The sequence below is a fragment of the Mesitornis unicolor genome, unplaced genomic scaffold (assembly GCF_000695765.1).
Source record: "Mesitornis unicolor isolate BGI_N332 unplaced genomic scaffold, ASM69576v1 scaffold1343, whole genome shotgun sequence".
NCBI lineage: Eukaryota > Metazoa > Chordata > Aves > Mesitornithiformes > Mesitornithidae > Mesitornis > Mesitornis unicolor.
Genome location: NW_010175099.1, coordinates 4,016 through 28,296, shown reverse-complemented (window position 1 = coordinate 28,296; position 24,281 = coordinate 4,016). Strand labels below are relative to the sequence as shown.

The 24,281-nt window shown below is 36.4% G+C and overlaps 1 protein-coding gene across 2 annotated transcripts in view; it reads right to left on the bottom strand.

Annotated features, from left to right (window-relative positions):
• The window catches only part of SCFD1 (sec1 family domain containing 1), a 48,742-nt gene extending 24,727 nt beyond the window's left edge, over positions 1 to 24,015 (bottom strand). Inside the window, exons 1-13 of one of the 2 annotated variants that reach the window (XM_010181246.1) lie at positions 23,946 to 24,015; positions 23,041 to 23,129; positions 21,942 to 22,032; positions 21,001 to 21,123; positions 19,693 to 19,780; positions 16,372 to 16,461; positions 15,127 to 15,182; positions 14,071 to 14,156; positions 12,595 to 12,694; positions 9,021 to 9,160; positions 8,522 to 8,612; positions 8,108 to 8,181; positions 5,944 to 6,025 (exon numbers count right to left, since the gene is read on the bottom strand). In XM_010181246.1, the coding sequence (XP_010179548.1) occupies positions 5,944 to 6,025; positions 8,108 to 8,181; positions 8,522 to 8,612; positions 9,021 to 9,160; positions 12,595 to 12,694; positions 14,071 to 14,156; positions 15,127 to 15,182; positions 16,372 to 16,461; positions 19,693 to 19,780; positions 21,001 to 21,123; positions 21,942 to 22,032; positions 23,041 to 23,129; positions 23,946 to 24,002 (1,167 nt within the window). In that variant the 5' untranslated portion in view covers positions 24,003 to 24,015. The remainder of the gene's footprint in view (positions 1 to 5,943; positions 6,026 to 8,107; positions 8,182 to 8,521; positions 8,613 to 9,020; positions 9,161 to 12,594; positions 12,695 to 14,070; positions 14,157 to 15,126; positions 15,183 to 16,371; positions 16,462 to 19,692; positions 19,781 to 21,000; positions 21,124 to 21,941; positions 22,033 to 23,040; positions 23,130 to 23,945) is intronic. The other variant, XM_010181248.1, reaches the window with a different exon arrangement.
• Positions 24,016 to 24,281: the final 266 nt, after the last annotated feature.

Sequence of the window (24,281 nt, the reverse complement as noted above, 5' to 3'; positions counted from 1 at the left end):
GAAATGATGTTGCCAGAGCGAGAAAAGAACCACCAGGGCTTTTATCAGGTTAAGAGATTCAGGAAATTTTGCCCGATTATGCTGAGGCATGCAAAACTACGACGGCATCTTCCAACAAAGTGCAGCGGTTGTTGTACGGACAGAAACATTAAAACTTTAAAAGCCTGGTTTTCATGTGCTTTTCAATCCTACTAAAAATATTCCTGAGATCAGAAATAAGGAAATTTTTAAAAAGTTATTTCGCACACCCCTAAAGAAAGGTTAAAAAAAAAAGAAAAAGATGACAGAAAGAAAAGGAAAAGGTACTTCTCCAGCCTAAGGATGTGGTGTTTAATCTTCTGAGTATTACAAGTTTGTCAAAAAAAGAGCTGGAGATGAGAATACAAAACAAAAGAAGTAAGGCACAAGACTATCTTAATATCAAAAGCCTTTGGCAATCAGCTTACGATGCAGGTAGCCAATTGCTTTTCAGTATTATTCATATAACACTTCTATTTCTCATTCACCATCAACTGAACTCATTGAGAAGAGCAGTTACTTGCAGAACAGTAACTTAATTTCAAGTCTTTGTGGAAGCTTGTACTTACAGCTTACAAAGTAAATTCCCATAACATGTGCTCAAATAACGACCAGTCGCTGCTCTGAGGGGCAGAGGGACGTCTTCTGTTGTTTTTCATGACTATGGCTACACAGAAGGTATGAAGTGACACAACTAAAAAAGAGCTAAAGCTTCTTTCAAACTGTACTTATCCTGAGCTCATGTTAGAAGAGTAGCCACAGCCAAGTTTTGGTAGTGATGCTACTGTAAAGCCTTGGATTAATCCTGCATTTAGCCAAAAGTTACAGTGGTTATCAGGGCTTATGCTACTCTCAAGTCTGAACAGAACTGAAGTACCAGCCTTTTTTAAAGTCCTTACTTCGGATGCAATCTGGTATCTGGCTCGTCAGACACATTCTGTGACTTCAGTTCTACAGCATCTTGGGGACTGTCTGCACTGCAGTTCCCATAACTCTAGAGAGGTAAAACAATTGCAAAGAGAGTACTATCATTTTTCTAGTCTTTCCATCACATTCACTTGCTTTTTGTGTTTTAACTCTATTTGTATCTCCTTACATGGAGCTAAATTCAACGTTTTTAAGTTTAAAATATTTTTCTCAGACAAAAGGCATCCGATAAACAAAGGGTTGTCTTTAAATCTGGAAAATTCATCTTATTAAGTTAAATATATTACTGTTGAATTTGGCAATGCCTGTATTATCTTAGCTGGTGATCTGTTTAGGACATTTATTCAGATGACATGTAAAAATGTACAACACTAAAAAAAAAGATACTAATTCACTACATTTGTTTACAGATCAAATTTTAAATAAAATTATGTCATTTAAACATGAGATACTTGCAACTATAAAAACAGATTTACAGTTGTTAACTTATTTGGGGCACAACCTAGATAAAATTCTTCTCAACCTTCTTGCAACGTTATGACTGTTTGGCTAAGACGACCAAACAGAACAGACCAACTGCACTACAGAAACCTCACGGGCTGCATCTATTTGCTCTAGCTTCAGCCTAAACTGAAACAGTAATGGTACACGTACACTCATTCTCTTCAAAAATTTTGGAATACTACCAACTGAAAATCCTGAAACTTCAGGCCCTTTATTTCTACCCACAAGGGGGACATCAGAGATAAGCAGCAATATAAAATTTTCAATACTCTTTTGGATGCGACACCAGCATGAACTAAAGAAACAGATCAAGATGGTGAGGCTACTTAGCTGCTGCTTCGCTAGATGACTAACCAAGGTTATTACCACAGATGCTAATTAGGGCAAGATTTTTCCTATACTGGTGCACTCAGAATTGGATGAACACCTAATCAAATTTCACATGGATTACCGAATAGCCTTAAATGCAAGTTACCTTCTGATAGATCTCCCAGATATGCCACATCAATGAGACAGTTACTTCCTGAAGAGCCAACTTGTCTAAGAAGTGCTGATAAGAAGCAGATGTCCCATTTAATTTAAGAAAGTGCAATTTTGCGCACTCAATGGCAAACTCACAGACATGCCAAGAGGAAAAGCTGGGGAGTAGGAGCTAAACAATCCTGCAGATTCAATTAAAAAGACAGCAAAGAAGAGGTTCTTACGAGTGCCAAACTGGCAAGTAAGGTGAAGAAAAATAATAATAATTAACAATAATAAAATCAAGATGCATTTACACTTGTAGTTATTCCCTTTCTGCCTTCTGCTCCTGATTTCCTAACACGACATCTTATTCCACATCAACCTCATTCAGGCGACCTTTCTGGCTGTCAGTTCAGGGACAGGATCTGTATTGTAGTTAAAACTTTACACTTCAGCTTGCTTTGTCTTTTTTTAAAATATATTTGTGAAAAGTGTCGACTTAGCATCTTTAGAAACAGGCTGTTTGTAAGCCAAAATTTATTTTAGGGAAAATTACTGAAGGGCACGGGAATCTCTACTTGAGGACTGTACTCCAGATTGAACACAAAATTCCTTCTTTTTTTTTTAAGCAGGAAAGTGGAACCAGGACCCATTGCAATCTCTTAGAGGTCGTTTTTGTAAGGACTCACTGGAGACTCTCCTATTGTCTTACAGTACAAAGGTTCTTCCTTTTAGAGAGAAAGACAGACAGAGGAAGAAAACACGCACAAGAAGAGAAAGCAATTTTTCTAAGAAATGACTGGAATTCCTCAAAGATACTGACAGGAAACCACCAGAAATAACAGCCCCCAGAACGAGTGAGGTTGGTCAGACAATCACAGTGTGCTCCTGTCCAGAGGAAAAGAAGCTCTAGGAGAAGGCTGGAGGTGGCAGCTACAGCCAACTCTCTTCGACTGAGCTGTGCAGAATGATGCCGGAAAGGTCGCTGTAACTGAACTCAGAAAAAGCTGCTGTTTACTGGAAAGTTACTCAATGATATCAGTTCTGAACTACAGAAAAACAGCCTGGACTGCTGCGACATAAGTATTTCACTAACACATACCCCTTCCGTTCACATGGCAAGACACAACTGTTAGCCCATTTAAAACAGAGTAGTTAGAATAGTGGAATTCCTCTACAAATTATGAATGTAGTACTGTGAAAGGCTACTGGCAACCCCAACAATGGAGTCATTAGAAGTATCAGAGATCAAACAAAATTGGAAATACATGGCAGGAAAATTATGCAGGAATTAAAAAGAGCAACAAAACCAGCCTAAACTAAACAAGTTTAAGTAATCTAAGACAGATAATAATTCACATAAAAAGCTGCTCCTTAAATTAGTATGTACAGAATTCTAGCAAGATGTTCTCTAATCTACCCCCCTCCAATTAATCAATTTTAAAAGTGCACATGTACACCTTTGTATATGCCATGATTTAACATACTTCAGCTAACCTAGTACTCAAATTAGAATGACATGCAAAGATAAGCATTACTTAAAACTCCAAAGCAGTTACAAAGATATTCGTAACGCCAGTCCCAGATCTGTTCTGTTGGGTACAGTCCTTCAGCCACCAGCTTCTACTCAGGAAAAAACAATCCATGCAAAAACAAGGATGCATTTGTTCTAAGCACTGACAATAAATACTTGATGGTTTACTTAGTGAAAAAAATGATGCATTCTTTCCATTATTCCACTAAACACTTAGATATGCCAGAAAACTGCCAGGACCTCCGAACATGTGATTTATTTCTGGTTTCCTCTTGCTGTGTCTTAGAAAATGATCCAAGAGAATGTGGAAAGCAGCTGTAAACTGAACAGTAAAATATGGCCATGAGAAAAATTCAATTCACTTAGTATATCCAAAGCAGGTCTTGAAGCCTTCTTTACACTGATCCTCATGTATGTACTGAAGAAAAATGCTGAAATACTTTTTACTACTATGTAGTAAAAAAACATAATGGGCAATGCAAACAGTCTATTTTAAAGTACAAATGTGCTTCCAGATTATTTTACAAGTGAAAATACAGTAACGTGGTGCCTCACTAGCTCCTCACGACCTGGGCACTTGCCAAGAAAAATCCTCTCTTATCTTACTCTGGTTTAATTATTTAACTGTATACAGAACCTATTGACCGCAGCCTCAAGGTGCCACCAGAATTTGCCACAGGGCTGAGATATTGCTGGTTTTGAGAGTACTTTTAAGGAATCCACTAAAGCAGCATATCTTCCTGCATGTTAAAATTCCACAGCTTGAGATAGAAAGATATTTTTTGTAACACTGGAGAGTGAAAAGAGGGGAGAAAACGGACAGGACAAAGCAGTTGGAGAAACTACATTCATTCAGTGAAAAGGCTTTAGTGTAGGTAAATCCCAGTGGAAAAAACATGTGCTTCTGCATTAGTCCGAGTTCAGGATATTTGCCTAAATATTTGGAGATGAAGGAAGTGATTCTTTCTACACCAAAAGAAAGGATGATGCTGCTGCACATATCATCAATATATTGAAGAAAAGGCTGCATGCGCATTTGTCTCACGATCTTCTCTGACAGCAACACAGTAAGAAGAAAAGGAGGCTGAGCACTTTGCAGTAAGAAAAGATTTATTTATGGAGAGAGAAATGGATCACCACTCCCTGGGAATCCTCTGATACTCTCTAACAGTCTCTGGCAGAGGAGGGAGCCTGTGGGTTAGTAGAGTGCTACAGCAGAGGGACCCTAAGGTAATGCCTTCCACCTCTAGGTAACACCAAGGTGTCACTGTCACCTAATAGAGAATGAGCAAGCGCATCTGACTCCCGACCTTTGCCAAGAGGACACTGGTGATCAAAAGCGGTGTCAGTGCCATTTCACATCCTGCCCGGAAACCTGGCTTCCAGGCAACAAATACACAAAATGCTACTGGTGTAGGCCTGCCATTATCATCTCAGTATCTTTCTTGGAAAATTTACAGACAAGGCATCTAATAAAATATCAACATTGCCAACTTCTGTTTTGTTCCAGTGATACTCGTGTGCTGCCTTTAAATTGCCCGATACGAAAACTGGCATGAAAACTGCAAAAGCACAGCTCCTACAGTAATGAGCCAAACATAGAGAGACACTTATATTTCTTCCCCAATTTTATAGATATGTATAATTTATTCATTAAAATTCAAAATTAATCCTTTGTTCATTTATAGCACTCAGTTTAAAAATATCAGATCTCACACACTCTACAAATGTTAAAGTTGGCTTCAAAACACATCACCTTTCATGAGTTATAAGTAGCATGGAGTAAAATTTTCTGAACTATTGACTTTCAGTGAGACTTGGTGCTTAAGTGACTTTCAAAAAGAGAAGATCAGTGTATCTGAAATTCTCACCTCTAACCTTTGTTCTCATATTGTGAAAACAGATCCCCTGTCCAAGTTATCCTAGCAGTAACCATGTTCTTTACTTGATATTGAAACCGTCTGCAAGTTCCCTGATACAAGAGAAGCAGACTTAAACAGAAAAGAGGACAAGCACCCTTCTGCAGTACTTAAATTATGCATAAAACATCTAACACAGACCTTGCTGCAAAGACCAGTTTAGTAACTTGCATCATTATTGCCACTCCTCTGGGTATCATTGCCATTGGTGAACAGTAAACAGTGCCCTTCTGACAAACACATACAGAACAGAAAATTACTTAGACAGAAGTCATAACTTGCCATGACATGTCTCTAAAGTAAACTAAACGCTTCCATCATAAAAAACAAATAAAATCAGTAGTATAGCAGTGACTTCTGATAAGAAAAAAATATGGATGTTTACTTTGCTTTCCACGTAGGGGCATTCAAAATTACTTAGGGTTGAAGGGTGAGAGGGAATAATGTTATACAGTGATTTCTGTAACAAGTAACACAGTTGAGAAGGCTCACTTTCTTATCTTACTTCACCTGCTCAAATGTATTTCTGCAGGTAAGGAGCACAGCTGATAGAGAATTTAAGTTGAAGAGCAATCATACCTTTATATGCTCCAAAACGGCTGTTGCAACATTTGTATGAAGATCGATGAGTCTCTTCTTTTCCAGAAGTTCTGGAAGAGAGCTGAAGAGATTAAATACAAACTAACCTGCTGAGTTGCACAGGTAGTTATATTTTGTATACAGTCGGTACAAAAAGATTACAGAATACAGTAGGACCGGAACTAAAAGTTACAAAGTATACATGCAATGATTCTCACAACAGAAGGACGTTAGCCACATGTAATGTAGTAAAACAGCTTTCACCCTTGACTACTGAAAATATACATAATGCTGGTAATTTAATATTCCTATTGAAAGCTTGTGATCAACAACAGATATTTGCTCTGCTTACCTAAACAAATAATCTACTAGAACTACCGCTATATAATCAACATGTAGTTTGTGTCTGAAACATACAAAAATGTAAACATCTGCCAAATAATATCAAATAATATTTAACAATAATAGCTGTCAAATAAACATAAACCATAAACCATATGTCCTAGAATTTGTCACAGGTGCTTCTGCACAGAACACAATTCTCTATGCATGATTCATGATTGAAATATTTTCTTTTGTAAACTGGGAAACTGAATGGCTAAGTTTACTTCAAAGAAAACTTGTTACTTCAGGTGTTGTGATCTACATGATTTTCACTGCTGCTACGTGGCCACCACATGTACAGAAGACTGCTCAGGATCTTTTATGTCCAAAAGCACCCAAGACAGTCAATGTCTTACTCAGTTTAACAATAAGCATGTCAGAAGGCACTTAATGACACTGACTGCATGTCCTGAAGAACCTTGAAGTAACCATACTTTCTTTCCTCCTTTAAGCAATTATAAAATCAATGTCACCTATGATGATTGGCCATTAATGACCTTACAGCTGGAAGGCGATCAGTACTGCCTTTGTAAAGGACTGCATTTTAAAAAAGGGAAGGAAAAAAAAGACAGCAGATCCTCTATGCTAGAACCTATACTTTGCAGTTATAAATAGATATTCCAAAGTTCTCTACAAATTGTAAAGCCTAAGACAACCCTGACAGGTATCTTCTTCCTGCTAGCAGATGATGGACAACAACAAAACCTCAAACCCAGTTTAATTCTTCCAGCAGAAACGTGCCTAAATGTGAAACCTTAGCAGTGTTTAGACTTAGCATAATCCTAAAGATAAGAGAAAAAACATTGCAATAGGAGAGTTTACTGTGTTATACACTTTTCTGAAGGGGGATGAGATTTTCCTTAATAATGCCAGATTACAGGAAACAGTCACATAAAGCTTTAGTCATAGGATTTTTTTTTGCTATCAGTTTAAAGCTTTTGATGCTTGTCACTCTCCTATCTTGCTGACTTAACCTGTGAACCAGCAACTTGAGAAGTTAAAAATTTTAAAACGTTATAGGGGGAGCTTGGAAACATCTGCTTGCTTTTTTGAAGCTGACTGATCCATCACACTTCCTTTGTAATTTCACTCAAATTCTAACCAGGGCAGAGCATACAAAACAACTTCTGAAACTCACAAAGAGATAACCAGCTAATGCAGACACATGCTGGATTTCACAGGACACTGGGCATACCCCCATCTATCCTCAGAATAATTATCCTCCCTTTTTCCTTCTGATTAGGGTCTTAGCAAAAGGCAGAAAATCTAACATCTCCCTTCTCCAAGGCATCAGTAGAATGAAAAACAGATTTACAATGAGAAACAAGTCTTAATCATAGACTTTCAGAGTCATCCATGGTGGCTAGGTCTCCAAAAGCAGAAGAGTAAATTTCTGAGAGTACATTTCAAAATGTAATAATTACACACTCTGCAAAGCAAGCAGATGCTTCAGGAAGTGGATTTCACTGACCATTTAAGGAAGGAATGCAGAGTTAAGTGGCTGGGTTCTTCTGGTGGAAGAGGGTTAAGAGAGTATCCAGCTTTGCTGAGTAAACACACCAAAGCCACGTGTAGAGGGCTCACACACATATACTGTGGAAGTTACGTGTGCAAGTACTTGTCTAGGACATCAGAATTATTAAGCATTTAAACTCTATTATTGATCTGAATATCCTACTTTTAAAGCTATTTATTTGAAAGGGTATTAAAAGTGAAATGACAGAAATAATTAGAAATTATTCTCAATGAATTAAACAACAATGCATTATTGATTACTTACCTGACAGCTGAAGTTAGCTTAGCTGTATTATCAGAAAGCATACTTATTGCTCCTTCATCCTCCCCTTCTATGCCCTGCGTTTTGGGAAGGAGTTTGGAAAGAGGAATAAAAATAGTCATAATGTCACACATGCAAACACAGTCAGTATATTTAGAACCTATTTTCTCCTAAAGGTATCAATGTCTGGATTGTGTTTTACAGTTATTATGGAAGTTATACAAAAGTCACATCAATAAATGCAAGAAATTGAACCTTCTCAAAATATGGTACTTCTAGTCCTACTTTTAAGATTGTATTATGCCTAAAATTCAGCATGTGCAGATAATTTTGTGTGTGTGGGTGACAGAGTGGGCTAAACACCTCTACAAGTCCTACTATGCTTTACATAAAGCACATATAGGTGACAAAACTTACCATGATGCTTTTAAGTCTTTTGACTTCGTCTTCTTGGGCTCTGTAGGATTCCAGTTCTTGCTGGACAGACTCAGCTACCTCTGGAAAGGGACTAAAGCAATAGCCTGCATTAGGCTTAGTTAAATCAACAAACTGAAGCACTGGAACCAGACAGACTGCATGATCAAGATAATAATGAAAATGTTTTCAGAAATATCAAAACACAAATCATGCAGCAGTATCAAACCAGTGAAAAGAATGATATCTTACTGTAGATTTACTTAAACTAAGATACGTTCACTGCTTTCAGTAGTTTTATGTAATTTTGATAAGAACAATTTTGTGCTCTGTTAGAAAAAGCTAATATACAATTAATACTGACAACGATCATTACTTTAAAAAAACCCAAAACTTAAAAAATATTTTCAAAGCAGCTTTAAAATAGAACGACCGTAACATGAAGAATAGTTAGAACTTGTATTGACTAAATTAATACACACTCTGTACCTATACAGCTTACCTGCCTTTATGCTTTTGCCAGAATTTATCAGATGCAGTTAAATCATAGGACTTCTTGTTTTTTTTCTTAGGTCTCGCACCTGCTGGAGAATTTTCCATTCCTGTCGATTCTTCCAAGTTAACTCTGTTTAAATGGAAATCCTAAAAAAAGGAGAAACTTATGTAAATATGCAACAGTTTTTAATTATTTAATCAGTCTTTTATACTCGACCAACTATCATCTAGAATATTTTCTATTAAAAAAATTAACACAGCTACTTATTAGAATTTCATATAAAAGGGTAGAAAACAGTTTACTAATGAACTAGATAACAAAACCAGCAATGTAAGATCTTCAAAATGACTCACACTTATTAAAAAACCACCAAACCCACAACTGCTAAGCAAAGACATCTGATTGTCTCACATGCAAGTAATCTTCTGATACTCAACCCTAAACACCACTTTCTGTACAGAATATAAATTATTTAGCAATAACTGAGCTCTAAAAGCTGACCAAAACTTTAAACTAACAGAAGTTTCTGTACTGCAGACAAAAACTGTTTCTAAGGCTGAATTTCACTTACACAATTACAGCAAATGTATCAAAGCTGCCCAGAAGCTCATGTCATCAGCAACAGGAACTTCTGCTGTGAGGATTATTTAGCTACACCTTCACAGCTCCTGCCCTATTTTGTGAACACCAGTGAAATAGCAAGTGCATGATAAAGCAACAAAGCTGTTACTTCTCCATATAGCCTTTCTTCTTCCACAGATGCATGAACCTAGAAACTATATCTTTTTGCTAGATAAAACAGTTGCTCACTTAATGAGTCAGCCCACTGCTCCCTGTATGTCTTGTTCTTTCCCCCGTTACTTCAGCCAAGGGCAGTGCTGTATTTTCTGCAGCATACGCATTCCCTCTGGTTTTCAACAAAGACTGGCAAGTACTCTGCTTGCTGACTTTATTCTAACCGTTTTCAAGAATATTTAAAATTTCAAAAGTGCTCTTTGCTTGGCAAATAGAGTCAAGTCTTCACAGAATCTGCCACGAATCTTTTAAGATAGATATTGTTTCCAGACACAAAACTTCACGTTACTATGTTCATTCCAGTGTACAGAACTAGATCACTGTAAGTGAAATTGCCAAATAAAATTTTAAAATATTTCTAGTTATCCCTTGGCAGAGTTCACACTTAAAATGAAATGATCCATGCCAGAACAGAAACAAAACCAAGTAGCTACTCAAGGGAAGCACATACAGTCAATGAGCACTAACCTCATCTTACAAGGCGTATTTAATGTTTCAGCAAAAAAGGGTATTTCTCAAGTACGTATGCTCAATAAAAACTTAAAGGAAAAAACAATTGTTTGATTGTAAATTCAGCTGTAATTTTTAATGGAGATTTATATTTTGGCTCAATTTAACTCACCAGTGACCTGAGTTTCCAAGTTAGTTTTGGCATTCACAAGGAGTTTTACCAACATTACTCTTATTGATTAGTGTTCCTCCTTTGACCGCTCCATTCTATCTTTAGAAGGCTTTCTAGCCATGCCTCCCATTTTTCTGTATCCACTCCTGAAAGGTTTTTTATTCAGAAATGGGAGTCTCTTTGTACAAGCTGTTTACGAGTAGAAACATCATTACAATATAAATGGATGCAGCACACAGCTTTGTGGTTGGGTTAGCATTTAAATCAACACCCCACAGAATTCCTGGACTATTGCAACCGAGAGCTTAAATGAAAAACAGTTTATCTGAAAGTACAGTTTACATAATCATCACCTTGGTAATACTTTCACAGTTACAATTTATGGCCTTTTAAAATGCTACTGCGGTTATTTCATGAAATACTATGCTCAGTACATGAAGAACCTGGCATGCTTGCCTTTAGGGTGACTAACTTGACTGGTTTTGAAATTAAACTTTTGCTCTTGACAGAGAATCATAGGCCACTCGGTTACAATTTCACTAGACAAATCCATAATCCTACCAAGTCAGTCAAAAAAGAGATGCAACATTTAATAAGTTGTTCAAGAGAAACTACTGAAGCCTGATGCAGTACAGATAAATATCCAAGGACACTGAAATCATTCTTTCTAGTGTTATTCAAATACTCCTCCATATTTGTAGCACTAACGTCCTCAGCTTCCACTACATCTTTGATGCCTCTGCATCTTGATGCACCAAAGTCCTACACCAGCCAGCACATGCCTGAGGCCACCCAACGTTGCCTTCTTTACCTGGCAAATACATGGAGCTTTGCATGGATTTAGGATCTAATAAAAGAGCATTTGCTGATTAAACGGTTGGCAGATAACAAGTAGAAATAAGTGCAGACCTTTTGTACAACAGTGTTTACACATGTAAAAATTGTAATTTGGGTTTCCATCTCCTACTCTTCCACCGAGTCCAGAAACCTGCAGAAATTCAGTACTTCTATTTGTAAGTCTCTCTTCAACAGTTACTGAAGAAAACACAGTGCAAACTACTTTTTCTTCATACATGCCTTTCCTAAAGAAACTAGGCCAAAAAATGTTTATTTGTAAAAAGCATCTTTAAGTTTAAGAGGAAGGGAGTTCTCGTAAGGAATGAATTACATAAAATACAATCTAAAAGTGTCCCAAAACATCCCATTAGTGCTAAAGTATTTTCATTTCAGCAATATAAATTTCTGGATGACACTGTATGATTATACAGTTCACAATCAATTTTGTATACAAACACGTAAGTGCATGTGCGTATTTTATGTGTTCCTCTAACAGTCTCAATACCGGTCAACCTGGACTGGTGGGACGTGTCCCTGCCCATGGCAGGGGAGGCTGGAACTGGATGAACTTTAAGGTCCCTTCCAACCCAAACCATTCTGTGATTCTGTGTGATAATAAAAGCAAAGCTAGATATTGAAATTATTTACATGACTAACTCTCGAGTATAAAAAAGCCTCCAGATAATAAAAGACAGTACGAGTAAGAATAATTACTATTTACTCTGTAACTATACATGAAATCCATAAATCTTAGGTAAATAGTATTTGCTTTCATTCCAGTACATTTCTACTACTGGTTTTACAAAATATACTTGAGGAAATCAAGGTAGTTTAAGGCTATCCAGATTGAAAAGAAAAAATTTAAAAATCTAGTTTATATTCCTCATAGCAGGGTCATACAGCACTTGGTATCTCTATGCTGAACACCTACACCACCTTGTGGAGAAAGACAGAAATAAGTATTTTTAGAAATTTAATACTAAAATCAGTTGAAAACTCATTAAAAGCATTTATTTTTCAAAAGTGAGTTGCACTTCATGGAGTCTGAAGTTTACATAACATAAAAGATCATGAATTACTGAAGAAAAAGCTATGATTGCTCAATTACCTATCTTTTGATAAAATCGAGGCTTCGAACTTTTAACTGTTTTAGAAGTTATTGTTAAAAAAACCTTCCAGAGAAAATCTTCCTTGTCGTTTTTAACTAAACAACTTCCAAATAAAACAGACAAAGCAGATTTTGGATTAAGAGAGAATCTGACATCATGTTTAATAACAAACTGAGTGAAAAAATAGCTTTGGTAACAAAATCAGATTTATTCTTACCAGAACATCATGCACTAAAGCTTGGTATGTCCAAGTATGATGTAGAGGAGTTGCTAAATCTATGTTTCTGTCAACAAGGACTAATAGGGGTCTTTGGAAGCTGAAAAAATGACACTGTATTAGTACTTCTTTAAACATGTTTAGAACATCCCAGTAACATCCTGAGTGATATCAGCCACCTTCCACATCGCACTTCAAGTTAAAAGCCAAACTGCCTAAGCAACTGGAGCTGATCACTGCCAGAAATTCCATGAATCACTTGTCTTGGTAATGATAAAAAGATTATTTTATTTTGTACTAAGTGAAATTACCAATGCATAACTACTGAGCAGAAGTCAAAGCAAGACACAATAACTAGTCTTCTAGGCATTATCTTTTAGTGTGGATATACATTTGAGTTCTAAACAATTGTTTCTCTGGGTAATATTTGACCTTAAATCCCATTACGAACCTCAATCATAAAACCTCTCCCTCAAGTGTTTTTAATTTCATTTTTCTCTTTGCTCATATATGAAGTCCATAAAGAAAAAATGACAAACTTCTGAGATGCATTGTGGTAATTCCATCAACACTCAATTTTGTGGAAAAAGAATGCAGACATACCTAAATGTCTTGGGTTATGGCTACAACAAGCTACCTCTCTGAAGGAAAAACAGTGGTTACATTTCAGTTGCCATGAAAATGAGGAAATTAGTATTTCACAGCTATTCTTTCTCCCAATACCTTTCAATCTCATTCCATTTTTCCACCCTTGATGGTTTTTTTGTGGCTTTTATCAAAGTTCTGCTTGTAATTAGAGCGAAAAATACGATGACTATTTTATATCCAGTTAGGAGATCGTAACTGCTTCCTTCAGCTACAGCCTTCCCAATAATTCTCCTCACCTTTTCACATACAGTGTAAGCTCCTGAAACTTTCGTAAGGCACCTCTGGAGTATTCAACTATCTGGGGGCAACGGTATACACAGGAGGCTACTGAGAACACATTACAGCTGCATGCAAGCATCCACAGTATCTTGCAGTCCTCTGGTAGATATAGGTATCAGCTGAGAAACATGTGCTTTTGACATAAATACAACTGATAACAGTGCTCACAAGTAAGAAAATGAGTATTTCTTCCTTTTCAATAGACTAAAGGTTGCTAACAGGTATGTTCAGACATCCAACTACATATCGTGGTCCTGTAAACTGAGTGTATTTACAGGAACTTGGCTCTTGCTGGTTTTAGTGGGTGAACAAAATTACACGGTTTGTTAAATAATTTTTATCTTACTGTCCTAGGACTGCACACTTGTTAGCTACAAAAGTTTTCAAACCGCTAAGGAACTGGAAAACTCCCTTAGGAGTATATAAAATCTGTTTAGAATTTGAACTTGTAAATACAGTTTTCAGTACAGTGGTGACTTGTCCTAATGAAATATTTCATATAACTGAAATATGAAAAATAGAAATACATAGCTATTACCAACACCATACCTGAACTGGCCAGCTCCAAGAGTGTCACCTGTAAAAAGACTGTTTCTGGCATCTCTTAGATTCTCTCTGAGCTTCTTATCTAATTTCTGAGGGAAGGAAAAACAAAACAGCTTTTAACAAACCACTGTCTTCCTAACCTCTTTATACGATCAACATTTCAAAATTTATTGTGCTGTTTTTGCAGTCTATAAATGTCTTAGCTGAACAGGTAAAAGAAAGAAATCTCTTCCTTCTATTTTATCCCTTCCAGCATTTATATCTACATCCAGGACTACACAGAAGATGTCTCCGTAATGTCCACTAATTTCTTTCCAGGCAATTGGCACCCTCTCCCTCTACATGCAAATAGAAAATACCAGTAGGATGCACCAAGAGGGAACTGCAGCATAAGCAGCAAATTGGGATGTCAGACACTGCCACACTGTTTCCTAAGAATGAGATTACCCTCAACATGAATGCATGTACACTGAATGCTTAGGTTTAATCAGTGTTAAGGCTTCACTGACAAAGGCAGATGTGAAGAAGAAGGAAAAATGAAACACGGCGACTCCTAATGAAGACAGTGCTGCAGAGATTTTTATTTGTGATTTAGTTTGGTCACTTCATCCCTGCTTGATGATCAAGTTCAATGTCAGTTTAGTATGATATAGCAAAAATGTCTTGGACTTACAGGGTTTCCCAGTAAAATAGATAAAAATTTCTTACTAAGACACACCGAAAAACCCAGGCCAGGCTGCCACTTCTTGAACTGTGCAGGTATAGCTTAATGGTTGCAATAACAAAGCCTGCCACAAAATCTTGATAGACTCTAGATTAGGAATGATTATTCAGGTTTAAGTTTCTCATCAGCTGATTCCATAATACCACAATTTCTACAGATGAGTTCCATGGAACTGAAATCAGAAAGGACAAGTGGTATATTTCCTTCCCAGTTTTAATTCCTTCGTAACGAAAATGATACAATGACAACAGATCTCTGCCTAGTACTGAGAAAAGTAAACAAGCTGTTAGGAAAGTTTTAAAACAATGATACTTGTTTAGAAAATATTTTCTTACCACTGCCACCATTTCAGCTGCAGTTCCTCTCGAGCATCTGATTATAGGAATAGCTCCTAATAAAAGACATACTAAATTTAACTACATAATAATTTTCAGATTATAAATTGGTGTACCTTTAATAAAACAAAATTTTAGTAACATTCTGAGATGAAATTTTTGAAGTGGACAATACAAACTTACATTAAATTTGTCTCTTGCAGTCTTATCTATGAAACAAAAATTACTATACAGAAATATTTAAGTTACAAAAGTGAATACCTCATAAAGGGATTTATGAACGGTATAGTGTACACTAGAAAGACAGCTAATGTACTGTGAAGGGGACAAACTGTCTCATACAGAAGCATTAAAAGTTAGTTTCAAAAGGTTAGAAGTCCCTTGAAAACAACAGGTATAATAAGTACTACAACACTATTACCGCCACAATACATCAGTTACAACTCACTGCAGGGTAATGTTATTTTCAAAAGCACATTTTCCATTTGCTTTCAGTTTTCAAAATCTTTAGCTACTGTTTTTCACTTATCCATATAAATATGAAAACTCCAACACCACAGAGTTTAAGGGACTGAGTAACAGATTTTTAATTTGTATCGCACTAACACTTGAAAGAACTCAATAGGGCCAAGGGAATCTCTTTCCAACAGACTGCCCCATAGCAACCCCCAGCTCCCCTAGTAGGAATGCTATCCCAGACTGGCTGATTTCAGTAAGAACTTAAATGGTATCACCATGAAAAATGTATGAGCTGAACATCACGAAAAGTCACAATAAAGAAGGTAAATTTAATACATCTTCCTATTCCTTGCGTTATTTCAGTCAGACCATTCCAGGGTTTGTGTGAGTTTTTCTGCTTCTTTTTCTGTGGAGTTTTTCTGGTTTGGTTTGGAGTTTGGTTTTTTTTTAGATCTACAAATCCAAACTCAAAGCACTATCGATCTTCATTGCAAACTAGGATTTTGTAAAGGCAGTGAATCCAAACTTTTGCATTTCAGTATTCTTCTCCCATTGATATTAACGACCAAGACTCAACTTGCACATAGGACAACCTTTATTATTTTGCAGTGATGTATAGTGGTAATGTGAGCAAAATCATTAACCTACCACAAGAACTATTAAGATTTCCATCACAGATCTAATTCTGCCTTTGATTTGCTGTATGGAATTACTAAACTTCCAGGCATCTCATCTCTTTTCTAAAAGGAAAACCTATGGGAAATATGCTAGAATGTGAAAACTTACCAAGTGTAACGAAAAAACAGAAGAGACTGTCAACAATAGTGTCCATTATAGTTTCCATTTCTGTGTCCGTTATATCTGGTCGGTTAATGGCTAAAACAGCGTGGAAAGGAGTAAAGAATAGGGTTAAAGAAGTTTATGCCACTTTAATACTGAGAAAGCGATTCTCTTCTTACCTAATGGCTGTTAACAGCCAACAGCTTTTGTTGCAGAAGAGCTCAAAGAATGAAATGCCATTCTTAGCACGTCCATTCTTTTTTTCCACCTTTTTTTCTTTTTTTTTTTTTTAAGCAAAAAATTGGGAGAACTTAACTCTTGCTCACTGTATAAGGTCAAACACTACACAATCTTTTCCAATTATCTTTGACAACGCATACCGTAACTACTGGATTGCGTTAGTATTGCATTACTAAAACCAGAGAATTACAGCATACACTGATCTATATTTAAAGATTCTAAATCCCACCTCTTGCAATGGAGATTTCTCTTTTTTTTTTTTGAATAAATTTACTGTCAGTCTCCAGGTTAGGGATAATTCCCAAGTTCTAAAACATTTCACATTACAGATAGAAAAACTTCCCTCACGTATTTAGGTCAGAACATGAGACATGTAGCAACGTTTCTATTAAACAATTAACAGATAAGAATATAATAGCTGACAGGGAATATCAAACCTAATCTTGTCACAGTCCTCAAGTCAAGCACTACCTCAGAACTCAAGCCATAAAACCCATCCTCTGTTTTATTTTATGTTTTAAAATTTTGCACTTGTCTTACACTCTTCTTCAAGAACAAACTCAAAATCTCTGAACATTAACAAGCCTTCCATGCCAACTTTATGCATGGACAGCCATAGTAACTCAACTTTAAAGGTGCTTTTTCCTCCCCCAGCTTTTGTCCTCTAAGAATTTTAGGGAGATGGATTATATCAGTAATTTCTATCAGCAGCTATACTTAGTAAATCAAACTTTTCACTAGGCTGCTAGGATGACAGCAACAACAGAAGCACCCCCTCAGCATCTTCTTTTATTTCAAGTTCACATTTCTGAAATATCAGCACCAAGAAAGCCAGGCTGTTCCCAGTATCTGTAGTTTTTTGTAATGACAAAGCTCTGAAATTAACTGGGGCTATCATTCTATAGTTATCTCCAACTAATGGTCTCCAGTTTACGGAGAGGGAAATGATCTTATTTTTATACCCTTGCCTTTCTCAATTTAAAAATTTTATTCCCTCCCTATTATTATGCTTCAGGTCCTCATTTATGATGTTCCATTAATCTGCATACTGTCAAGTGCCTTCTAATTTAGTGTACCATACACATTTTATGCGCACATACTTTTTTTTTTTCCCCCCAATATTCAATATTACTGCTCCTTAGGTCAACTTTTGAGCAACTCCATTAATAATCTTTCAGTAAAACCTTCTATCATGTCATATATATTTTCCTCTCCACTCTTAACAAGTTTATGGAGGATGCATCTATTACAGAAAAGCAAGCTTAGATCTCCTACATTTTCTTTTTGTTCTATAAAATCGATCCAGATTTGGTAAAGCAGCACTCAAACAGAATCAAACACGATGCCAGAAACATTGACTTTATACCAGTATTACCCCTAATTTAGTCTTCCTTCTAGAGTCACAGAAAAACATAATCAGAGGGAGCCTGAGGGATTAATCTAGTCAGTTCTCTTGCCCAAAGAGGAGTTAAACCCATGTTATTACTGTGTCTAAACCAATTCCCAAAGTCTCCCAGTCATGAAAATCCCATAATGTTTATAGGTAATCTATTCTAATATTTCACTGTCTTTAATGTTAGAAACTGCTCCTAATATCTGACCAGAAACTTTTTTGTTGCAATTTAAGCTCATCGCTTCTTGTCCATTACTACACGGACAACGTGTTATCTCCTTTCTGTCTGTGAAAGCCTTTTACATAATTGAAGAAAGTTATCATGCTTATTTGTCCTGACATTACCTCTCTGTAAATGCTGTCATACAGCCAGGAAATCAGGAAACTGAAAATTAACCTTTTTTGCTATATTTATTCTGAGCTCACTCATTCAGCTACATGTGTGGCCACACCTGGCAGTGCTGCTGCAAGAACAGCAGCTATCTTTCATCACCATCACATTTACACTGACTGATGTAGATGATGAAACTACAGACAAACCGGCAGGTTCCTGCTAGGGTTACTCTCCAAAGGCAAAAAAGACGACAACTTCACCCCTGCACTCCTACTGCCTGCCTGTTTCAGATCCAGAACTCACACAGTGCGATGGATCGACTCAGTGCTCTAATGGAAAACTAATCGCTCTCTATGAGAGACAGGATTTCTGTTCGACCAGCTTTTGGGAACAGCCCTCTTCTAGACTGGTTTGAACACAGTGCGAAACCATGTACTGTGTGGCAAATTTCAATGGCCCAAGAGAGGAAAACAAACCACACAGAAACAGACAGGTGCAAAACAGTTTCAGTCATTCTAATTCAGATGCCTTGTTAGCTAGCAGGAATCTTATGAGAGCTGTTACAAATACCTCACAAATCTATTATTACTAGAACTCTTAACAGCAGTTTTTAGGAAAAAAAAAGTCTGCTTTTCAAACAAAAATGCCCTTCATTCTGACAATGGAATAAACCCCAGTATGAGACACAACTCAGTATTATGGATCCAGTTTTAAAGACAGGGACTCGCTTGGGAAATTGGGCAAAAGAGAAAAATCTCACTGCTAAATGTTAGGCAGACGGAGATTTCTCATCTCTACCTGGTCACTAGTGAGTATACCCAAGTAAATCAGGAATTAACTGTGTGACACCGTGTGGACACTGTGACTACGCTGAGGTAACGAGGAGCTGCTGGTAAAAAGGGCTATCTTGCCTCTGACTTACACACTTCTGCTACATTGCATTTGTAGATCACACAAATGAGTATTTTCTATGGAAGGAGTCAACTGGAAAACCACTCTGCAGCTCCGAGACTACAGTGTCTATCTACAAGTGTAAACAATATGAAGTTTTTCCTGTATTATTCCATGTATAAAATCCCTACTATCCGAATATGTCTATACTGCAGTTTTACTTTACTAAATTTGTTATTTAAAAATACATAATTACTTTTCAATATTACAATAGCTATGTAGTAAAGATGCTGAAATTAATATCTAAGAAGTGCTTCCTTCATGACTTTAAACTACATATCTAAAAGATTACCCTGAATTCTGAGCAGATCAAAGCAAAATAAAATAATTGCTTGGTATTAGCTACAACTTCCAAAGTAAATTTTAACATTAGACATTCCAGTATATTTTTTATACAAATTTTACTTACCACGATATGAAACAAGTTCTTTGTTTTGGTTACACAATATGAACATGTCATCTTCTAAAGTAATAAAATTAAGATATTGATCAAACACCTAGAAATCAAGGAATAATGGTTACAACAGTCCAGAGTGAAGTATAAGAATAAATAAATACATCTGTTATTTATTGCTACTTCTTTTTGAACCTTTTACGGAATTACCTATTAAAAGAAAGCAATTCCAGATATAATGTATGAACTAAAAAGCCTGTATAAGAATTGAGTGACAAAAAACCACTAGAAGACCTGAAAAATGCTAAAAGAAAAGAGTCCAACTTCCAAGTATTTCTGTGGACAAATTTTTAGTATCCAGTCTTCACTGCAAAAACACATGAGGAGCATATAATAATATTATAGGTTTATTTTTTATTAGTATGAAGGACTACAATATAAACAGTGCTGAGCTCTCAGGCAGGAGAGAAGAAAGGGGGCAATACCTACACAATGAGAGATTACAGCTCACGACTTCTAATTTTCTGTAACATACCTGTACATTCAGGAAAAAAATTAAACCTCTCTATAGTATAAGCTGTTAATTTAATTACATCACAGATGTCCCATTACCACAGAAAAGCAGGTTTAAGAAAGTTAGTTCACAGTGCTACACCAGTTTACTTCTTAAGGCTTTAACAATACTAGTAGTTTTCATTTCATTTCATTTCACAACGCTTTCTTTCTCTCATGCCAGTAGTACCCCCTAACAGGAGTGAGAAGAAATGAATGTATTTAAGTATATATGAAAATAAATAGTTACTAATTTGCAGGTTTTGAAATAGGCATTCATAAGAGGGTACATACCTGACACCTGCCTTTAAATAATAAAGTATAGAAATGTACTGAATATCAGTGTGCACGTATGAAACATCCACCTCTACAGTACACTGCCTATTTAAAACAACTGCGCTCATACTGCACTTTCCATGTATTTATGAGCTAAAATCCCTGCTATATATGCACTGGATGTACTCATTGACCTGAGGAGATTGAAAATACTCTGAAGCCACTATATTTTCCCTCATTATTCAGCACAAAGGTCTTGCAAACTTAGACTTTTGGCTAAGCTAAATTATAGTACTAAGCTGTATTACTGAGACGAGCGTAGATTCCCTTTTATTCACCTCAGTAAATCTGTCTGACATTGAATCTAGCTAAACATTTATTTTGTTCATGATTCAGTCAGAAAAGCTGTGTATAGCACTGAAGTAGCAACATAAGAATGCAGTAACACCTGTAATGGCAGTACCTTTAACATTAGAGATTGGGTGATTTTCTTACCTTCGCCACTTGTGTTACTGCATTAGCACCTATGGCAGCATTTGCAATATCTTCCAGTTTACTTCTTGAAATGGCAGAAATAAAGTTTAAATAATAAGATTCATAAAGCTGGTTTCGAAGATCCTAAAACGAAGGAAAATCACAACATTTTTCCTGAATAAATACTAATAGATTTCTGTCTAATTAAAAATATTATTACATTTACTATGTGATGTTTTAATTATTCACAAACTAAATTTCTGGAAGTGCTCAGCTGTCTGCTCATGCAGCCCTGTGCGCAGTGTAGACCACATAACCAGATACAACTAACCTAACACAGAACTGCAAAAACCAGGAAATTAAATTTAAGCTACTGGACAGCAACTACTAGTCCACATCTTACCGCTGACCAAAAGTGCCCTTTGCTTTTCTTCCTTCCTTTGGTGAAGTTGTCAACCTTCCACCACTTCCTCCCAGAGAACGTTAAAAACTGAGGTGAGCCTTGTCCATCTCCACAGCTCAAAGCGGAGTCAAATAGAGCAGGTGGCTCAGAACTGTGTCCAGTCAAGTTTTGAACATCTCCATGGATGGAGATTCCACAAACTTTCCAGGCAATCTGTGCCAGCATTTGGCCACCCTCATTAAAATAGCTTTTTCTTATGTTCAAATGGAATTGCCTATGTTTCGATTTGAGCCCTATGCCTCTCGTCTTTCCACTGCCCAAACTCTCTCTCCGAAACACAGAGGACACATCTACCTGCCTACTTTCTGGAAAATTGAATTTTTGCATGTAGAAATTTTTTAGAACAAATATGTGCTAATATAAAAAATGGCAAGCAAAGGTGTTCAGACATGCAAAAGAACTAGATCTAAAATGGTCGCTCTCTGGTGAGTGCAGGATCACTTCACACACGTTACCTCTGCTGCGTCCACTCATTTGAAACATGAGGCATGCAAGTTACCTGGCACACTCTGTCAATATTTTCTTCTGTTGGCATCACAAAGTAAACAGCTGGAACATCTGGAATAGCATCCCGATCTGAATGCAAAAGCCTGAAAGGAAGAAAAAACACTTCTCTAATGTGTTCCTCTGATTTATGTAAAATTATAAAAGTTAAAGAAATTATTTATACAGACACATTTGATTTCCTACAATTTCTCCCTATATTTAGCTAGATTTTAGCAAGATCAAAACATCAAGAAATAGCAAAATCTTATTTGTATAATTTTTGGCTGAATATATTAATAAAGGTCTCTAAAATTATTCAAAGCTCAAAGAAAAGGCTTCTTGAATCTTCAAAAACAGACTAATCAAATCGGAGGAAGGAATAACTGCATTCACAGGTTCATACACCAATTACTAACTGTTGACATGGTAACAAAAAACCTGCATATCTCATATTACTAAACTTGGTTTTCCTGCTCATTAAAACTAAGAAAGGCAAGATGCTTACGTTTCTCTCGCATGTCTGCTGATTTGTCAACATGTTAAACTGTGTTTCCATTTCCTACCTTCACTTAGTGAAAGTTAATAAATTTTTGAAAAAATTAAATGTATCTTCAAAGATCCTCCATGGCTGTTACCACAGCTGAGGAATGGCAATGAACTAAATAAACATAATTTGGGGAAAGACAAATGGGAAATCTCTTAAAATAATACTTAAAGAGTCCATATCTTTGACAAGACACAATTACAATCTTGGTGCAAAAAGACAAGCAGAGCATATGCACAGTCCCATGAAACAGTGTGTGCCAAAATAATTGTAGGACATAGGAATACACAGGGACTTGTACAGATTCCTCAAAACACCTATGGGATCATTTTTATTTTTGAGCACAGGCCTCATCCACTTAAGAAACCCTACTCATAAACAGTGTTTGGAATGACCTTTCCACTCCCTGATTCTGAATAATACCACCTGGTTTTAGAAACACGCCAGGGTATAATCTTTCTTTTAGTAGCTATTCATCAAATTATTTTCAATGTTTTGTTTGTGATTTTTGGGGAATATTGAGTAAAGTTCTTTTTAGGAAAAAAAAAAAGCTGATCTTGTTACTTACAGATGCAAAGTGATCCCCATATCTCTCAGCTCTTTCACTGACAGCAATGGTGAGATTATATCTTGGCCAAATCTGTCATAAATTAGAACCTGAAACAGATACACATCTTTTTACAAAGTGGGGTAAAAAGTGGATACAGAAGGATATAGGATGCAGTCGACACAGGAATTCAGGTTTAAGGAACTACTGTCCTAACCTGAAAAGTGTTAAACATTTACCAACTTATAACACATCATTAATTTCTCATGGACCTCCATTTGATAAGGAAAATAAATTAATCACTTCCATCTCTTGAAAAGTGTCAGTCAAACAGGAATCTGCTGTTAGAAATACGTTATTGTAAGTGCAGAACTTCTCCGACTGCATTTGGGAGGAAACAAAAGGAGAAGCAGAGAGGAAAAAGAGGAACTAGCAAAGAAACAGACAACAGAATAGATGAGGAGACAGAATATATCCTTTGTAGTAGGAAAAACTTCTCACAGATTGCTTACTTGTTAAAGCTAATAAAGGTAGCTTGAGCTCAGCTTGTTCTAAACTTAAGGCTGTCAATATTTCTTCCCTTTCTACAGGCTTCTTTCTGACTCTGGGAGTTCACATGTAAGGTATCATGGAAGCTTCTGACAACAGGTACCAAAGAGAACTAAGCATATTTTAAAATGTCCTCAGTTGCTCAATAAAATATTGCCTAAAGAATCAGTCATTGAGTCTTCAAGCAGCCAATAGTTCAAATGTGTATTTCTCTCTGCAATTCTGTTATTCAATTCTGTATATTTGTAACACAGAGGAATAAAATATTTTGTACAAGTTAAGAACTTAGAGAAGGTACTCGAGTTGGTAAAACTTTGAAAATCGGAACTTATTTGAACACTACAAAAGCCTCCTCTTCCTGTTCAAATAGTTCTTACCTTCCATACTGGTTCTCCTGTGCTGTTTTTAATAGGAGGAACATTGAAGTTCAGCATACGTTTCAAAGCCCCTGGAAAATAAAGCAGAGTAATGCTTTTATTCTCTTTACACTTCAACAACAGAGATTAAACATGTCACCTGAATTTTATTATACATTTCATTTGAGAGGAAAACCATCATAAAATATAAACTCAACAAGTCACATTTTCATTATTTTTATTCAGCTTTGACTGACAACTAGCACATGTGAGGTAGAATTTATGGGCTCTGGAAGATACTGCAAAAGGAGAAGCAGCAAGTCCCAAAACATGAAGAAAGAATCTCTCTCCTTAGTT